The 6603-nt window shown below is 44.9% G+C and overlaps 1 protein-coding gene across 1 annotated transcript in view; it reads left to right on the forward strand.

Moving 5' to 3' along the window:
* The window catches only part of STIL (STIL centriolar assembly protein), a 49072-nt gene extending 43038 nt beyond the window's left edge, over positions 1-6034 (forward strand). The window contains exon 17 of the mRNA XM_036753386.1: positions 4548-6034. Within this exon, the coding sequence (XP_036609281.1) occupies positions 4548-5358 (811 nt within the window). The 3' untranslated portion in view covers positions 5359-6034. The remainder of the gene's footprint in view (positions 1-4547) is intronic.
* The last annotated feature ends 569 nt before the right edge of the window (positions 6035-6603 follow it).

The following is a 6603-nucleotide window of genomic DNA, read 5'->3' on the forward strand; positions in this document are numbered from 1 at the left end:
CAATACAGATTTGATAGATTCCCAGAATCTCACCTCTTCTTCCCAGCTTGATTAAAAGAAGAAAGGGACTGGTTTTTGTGTTTTTGTTTTTGTCTTTGTGTGTTGTGTCCCTAGAATCTACTACATGGTAGGTACTTAACAAATGTTTTTTAATCCAATTGACCAGTTGATCCATCAGTAGGCATTTATTAAGCTCCCACTATGTGGTATCTCGCACTGGAGATACAGTATAAAGAATGAAACAATCTTTGTCATACATATTTTATGTACATAAAATATGCATCACAAATCTAAAGTGGATAAGTACAGACCTATACAAAGTAGACCAACAGAGGGCATTTTGAGAAGATTGGGAAAGACATCATGCACAAAATGGTGCCTGGGCTGCATCTTCAAGGAAAAGAGGCCCTCTAGGAGGCAGAGAGAAGGAGGGAGGTGAAGAAAATGTCCCTGAACTCTAGTTCTAACGCTACCTGAGAGACTCACTATGGGTGGTGTTTTGGGGAAAAGCTTGTTCCAAATTCCCTATGGGGGGCATACAGGATGCACTGCTGAAAAGCTTCCTAGCTAGGAGAATCATCCAGTAATGGAGCAGGCTGCCCCAGAAGCAGGTAGTGAAGGCCTTCAGCTGGAGGCTGGTTGACCACTTGTCAGAGATGCTGCAGGGAGGTTCTTGGTCCAGTACTGGTGGGACTAGAGGACTCGTGAGCCTCATCCAACTTGGACCATTTAGGAATTCAGATTCCTGAGATTTTGGTGGTAGGAAAGAAGAGAAGGGGCAGAGATATCCCCAGCAGTGGTGGGAAAGAAATGGGGACTTGGAGTTCTGGTGGCTCATGTGAAAAAAACAGGTTCTTAGCTTGTGGAGCCCTTGAAGACATTGCCAAGTCCCGGCCTCCTGGGGATCTTCTCTCTCCTCCTCTCCCCGCTTCCCCCAAGCAGACCTGTGGCCCCTCAAGGCTGAGGACCATGGCTTCACATGGTTTTGTATCCTTCCCCTCCTGGCCTCCCACCACCACAGAGAGGAGAAATTCACTCAGCAAAGAGTTGTTAGTGAATAGGACCTTGTTTTGGTGGTACTTTATCTTTCTCATTTTTTGTTTAATAAATGGGGAAAAAATATATATATATATGGGGAGAGAGAGAGACAGAGAGAGATTATAAATGTGCCTTTTAGCTTCTCCCTTGCTTTAGTTACTGTGAGGCTTCCCATTTGGTAAAAAAAAAAAGGGCAAAGTAGCCAGTTAAGATGAGCACCAAATAAGCCACAAGGTCAGACATGGACAGTGAGAAAAGGCCCATCTCCATCATTGCCCTCACGGGAGCTGTTCTGGATCATCTTCCCTGGGGGCATCAGATGCTGGCTCTTATTCTGAAGGCCCCCTGCGCCGCTTGCATTTCCATGGTCTGGAGATGGATCCAGAGCTAATGTGTGTGTGGGGGGCAGGGTGGTTCTAGCACATTCATTTCTGTTCATGGCTTTCAGGGAGAGATGAGGAGGGTCTCCTGCTGTGCTTTACATTGAAATTGTCTCATGCTTTGGTGTGGAGTGGGAGTGATTTGTTTGGCTTTCTGACTAATGAGCCCCACCCCGATCCTTCAACAGAAAACAGCTCTATCTGTGTTTGAAATGAAATTTACTGAATGTTTCAGAGCAATATCGACTCCTTCACAGATTTATATAGATCTGCAATTTATTTTAGGACTCCTTTAATGATTCCACAAAACAGGAAGCACTTAGAATATTCAAATCTCAGTTCTCTTTGTGTAACATTTTGAGTTAGAAGTTTTGAATACATGCATGACTGTCAACAGGAAATAGACAAAATATGTTTAAAAGTGAATATCCCTGTGATACAGACAACATGGCTGTGTCTACAGAAATAGTCAAGATAATTTGCTGACTTGGTGTGTGGTTTTTTGCAATTATTTTATCTCATCTTAAGAACAGAAAAAGGTGATAAATCTCCAGAAATACTTACTAAGGAGACATCCCCCAAAAAGGAAATATTTTAAAAATTGAACATCTCCATTGTACATGTTAAAATAGGCCAATGTCTTTTTCACTTGGGAACCAAGAATCCCAGAAGATTGACAGGAAGGGCCAAGATGGTGTGATAGAGACCAGAGCTAGAGAGGTCTAGGCTTCTATAGATTTTATTTACACACACACACACACACACACACACACACACACACACACACGTTCATGGTGATATGAAAGGGTAGATGCATTGGATGAAGAAACCTTCTCTATGTACCTGACTCTCTTAGACTCTCAGGGGAGGAAGAGTCCCTAGCAGTCAGTGTCCTCCACTCCATACAGTAGTCTGCTTTACGCTGGCCCTCTTGGCAGTCTGTTTTGTCCAGGTTCTTCCAGAGAGGCAATGTGGTGTAATGGGGCAGAGTTCTGAACTTGGGAGCAGGATCCCAAGGTCTGGGTCACAGAAGCTCAGAAGAAGCTGCCTGATCCAAGCCCCTGTAGTCCTCAAGTCCTTAAGCAGCCTTTTTAGAAGCCTTTCAGTGAGGGGAGTGGCCAGATTCTGACCTCCAAGCACATCCTCCTCCTCCTCTCTGACACACTCAGCCCCTCAGATACTGGAGGACCGTCCTTGGTCTTCAGTACCCTCCTTCAGGCCCCTTCAATTCCTTTCACTCATCCTCACATGGCATGGGTGGAGATCTTTTATTTCATTCTTACAGCAGCTCTTTATGATGTTAGACATCTCTAAGAAATAGTGAAACTCTTAAGATTATTCTAAAAGGAGTGCCTTATGCCTCCTATCAGGCCAGCTAGGTGGCAGACTAAGTGGAGAAGAGCCCTGGGCCTGGAGGAATCAGAAGCTGTGAGTTCATATCCAACCTCAGACACTTCCTACCTCTGTAACCTTAGACAAGCCACTTTTCCCTGTTTGCCTCAGTTTCCTCATCTGTAAAATGAGCTGGAGAAGGAAATGGCAAACCATTCCAGTATCTTTGTCAAGAAAGCCCCTAATGGGGTCACAAAGAGTCGGACACACTGAAACAGCTGAATAACAACATTCCTCCTATGTCCTATGTTCTGGGCCTCTTGAGTAATGCAGCAGTTAAATTTAATTAGAATAAATACTAAGTTTTGCACTTACGGCCAAAAAACATCACCTTCACCAGTCTGCAGTCTGAGTCTATCAGTTCTTTCTGTAGGTGGATAGCATTTTTTCTTCAAGATCATGGGGGGAAAAAAATCAGTTTTTAAAAACACCAGTCCTGGATTGGGTGGAGAGGGCCATGGTGGGAACTGAAATGAAGAAGGAAAGATATCGCTAAAAATTTAAAAAGAGAAAAGGCTACCTAGCCAGACATAGAAAAATGAATGCTTACTGTTCAGTCACTTTCCAGTGGAGTCTGACTCTTCGTGCCCCATTTGGGGTTTTCTTGGTGAAGACACTGGAGAGGTTTGCTGTTTCCCTCTCCAGCTCATTTTGCAGATGAGGAAACTGAGGCAAACAGGGTCACACAGCTAGTCAGTGTATCAGGCCCGATTTGAACTCAGGAAGATGAGTTTTCTTGATTCCAAGCCCAGCACTCTATCCGTTGCGCCACCTGGTTGCCCTATAGAAAAATTGCTTAGTTTTAAAAACCTGATTTTTCAAATACAATTTTTTTTAAAAATAATTTTTACAAATTACCCCTGCACCAGAGATAAGAGTCTGGGCCAGGTGACTTTAGTTTGTATACAGCATCAGGGTGGTTCCTGGGCATGCCTCCACATCACTGTCCTCTGGCTCTTCTGCCTTTCTTAGTCCCAAAGCCTCCCCTCTTTCTAACCATCCTTTGCTGTTAAGGGCTTCACCATCCAGTCACTCAGGTTCGCAACCTGACTGTCATCCTTGATCCCGAACTCCCCCAGCCCACAAATCTAGTCTGTAAGGATCCTGCCAGATAGAAGCAGTCCTATTGAAATCAGGGATTACTGAATTATCTAATCACACACAGTTAACATAAATTTTATTTCCTACCCTCATTAAATAATCTAAATGACTGTCAATAGAAGAAGCAGAATGGGGTGTTGTGGGGTGCAGACCCAGACCAGAGCTCAGGTGGCACCTTGGCCAGTGGACGGTGCGGGTGAGGCTGCTTTGAAAGCCCGTCACCAGCTCCCACAGGTGGAAACACCTTTACTTACTTTAAGGAAGAGAGAAGATGGCTGCTGTTGGCAGAATAAGGCTGGCCACCATCCTGCTACCTATGGGCTAATGCCTATGAGCAGGGAGAGAGAAACTCCCTCAGCAGGTGGGGACAGTTCACCTGGAGCCAGTGGTGGGTCTGGTTGTTCCACTCCCAACCCTATGGTCTCTGACTGTACCTCAGAATGGAGATTTGACCTGAACTGAATCTCTGGGAAAGTGAGCTGAGTCTCCCCTGTCTGTCTAGGCCATGTTGAAGATCTGGACCTTTCAGGGACAGCCTGCCCTGCACTGAGTGAGGGCATGATGCGCTTCCCAAACATTCTCATTACTGTTAGGCCTGAGGCACAGACTAATGGCTTGTTCTTGTGTGTCTTTCAGTGTATTGGCGTGCATCAGTCCTGAAGCAGTCATCTCCGGATTAAACTACATGTCCTTTACTAACGTCGGCATGAGTGGCTTAAGCCCCAGCGGTGCGGATCTGAGCATGGAGGCCAATGCCATCGCTCTCAAGTATTTAAATGAAAATCAGCTGTCGCAGCTTTCCTTCAGTCGAGCAAACCAAAATCTGCCTGACTCATCCTTCAGCCTTCTTCATATCAACACAGACAAAAACATGGTGGGGCTCAGTTTGATCTCACCAAACATGTCGTTTGCGACCAGAAAGTATATGAAGAGGTATGGGCTGATGCAAAGCAGTGACAGTAGTGAGGACGAAGAAGAGATTCTAAATACGACAGAAGGCAGAGAGAGTGAACATTCGCTGGATCAAACCTTGGCTTCTGGCCCCGAGCAGTTTAGCTGTCAGAAGGATAGCCCTGGAAGAGGCTGTGAAATTCTAGATTTGAAATGCTACAACCCGGAGTTGGTGGACACACAATGGCTGCCAAAGCCTGGGGTGCCTGTGTTAAGAGACATCACAAATGAAGTGGCCCAGCCAAGAGCTGCATCGTCATCCGAGGATGAGTCCTCGGCCTTCATCCTGAAAGATTTGAAGAAAACCCCCTCAGTCAAGTTACTGACCGGCAGGGCTGAGTTCACTCAGCATCCTGAGAAGGGAAATCAAAGGGACATTCAGGTGTTTCCTGAAAGTTTGCAGCCGTCTGACACTCTCCGAGAGATGAATAGCATGAATTCAGTGGGCATGTTCTTAGATGTCAGGCGTCTCAGGCAGCTGCCCAAGTTATTTTAGGTATTTAAGGAACTGCTAAGTTTTGTTGGATAGAGGCAGAAGACTGGGCTGAAGGCTTGGTCCTTGGAGAGAGTGAGCTGAGTCACTGAATTAGGTCACTCCAGAGCCTTCTCAAACTCATCTCTGCAGTGGCCAAGCACTGAGCCTAGCAGATAGCCAGCTGTTGGGGACAGAGCATGGGCTCTCAAGGAGGACCCCTCTGCAGTCAGAAGAATGATGCATCTTTACAGCTGGAGGTCTGGGCAGTGAACGCTCACCCCAACTCTTGGCCGGACTTGTTCTTTTATCATATAAAATCTTTTTATCCAATATCTTGGCAAAGGTTATTTACTGTCAACTTGTGTTAAAGTTGATTCGGGTTCAGCTGGCTCCCATCTCTGCATATGCCCTGAATTACTTTGAAAGCATCATGAAATAAAGGTAACTCAGCCTTGGAAGGAGGAGCACAACCATTTTAGAGCTAGGGAATTCAGCTTCTCTTTTTTCTTCTGAAAATACATTTTATTTAAGGCCTTTCCTTCAGTCTTTCTTCTTAATTAAGATACTTATATCTTAAAATCCTGAGGCCATTAAACTATTGGGATACTGCTTGGATGAGGCTTGTGTGACATTGTCTCTTCAGTGTGTTGCTCTGATATTCTAGAGCAATTCATTTATGGTGTGTGTGATTTGCAAACTTGGGAGTGAGTTTTTCAGGTGTTTGAATTTAATAAAAATGTGCAGGCTGTCTGCCTTGATTGCCCGCTAGAACAGCCTTGTCAATCTCTTTGTTGGGAAATAACAGCCTTCAAATTGGTTTAAGGAACATTTGGCATTTTTGAATTGATTTGTGAAAAAGCCCACTTTCTCGTGAGATGTTTTCTGCCCTTGAGTTAAAAAGAAAACGTCACTGTGTCTTCTTGAAGCTCGGTTACCAGCATGTCCTGGAGGGAGTAGTTCTCTCCTCCTCCCCCCTTAAGGTGAATAAATTAAAAATAAAGGCAACATAACTGCTGGTCCCTATAAGCTTCCAATTTGAGGACTGTGTTTGGTAACAATCTGACAAAGTAGGATTTCAGTTGATTTAGTCCATGATAAAGACTCCTTTCCAAGGAATGTGTTCCGTTGGTCCGGGTAGACAAACATGGGCCTATTAAAGCTGAGCATCATTCCCCATGCTTGAGATGATTGGTGGTCTCCATCTCCTCCACCTTCTTATGCTATCTTTCTGTGGGAGGGATTTTTGTCTGAGTTCATGTAGAAATC

Source organism: Trichosurus vulpecula, chromosome 4 (assembly GCF_011100635.1).
Source record: "Trichosurus vulpecula isolate mTriVul1 chromosome 4, mTriVul1.pri, whole genome shotgun sequence".
NCBI classification, from domain to species: domain Eukaryota; kingdom Metazoa; phylum Chordata; class Mammalia; order Diprotodontia; family Phalangeridae; genus Trichosurus; species Trichosurus vulpecula.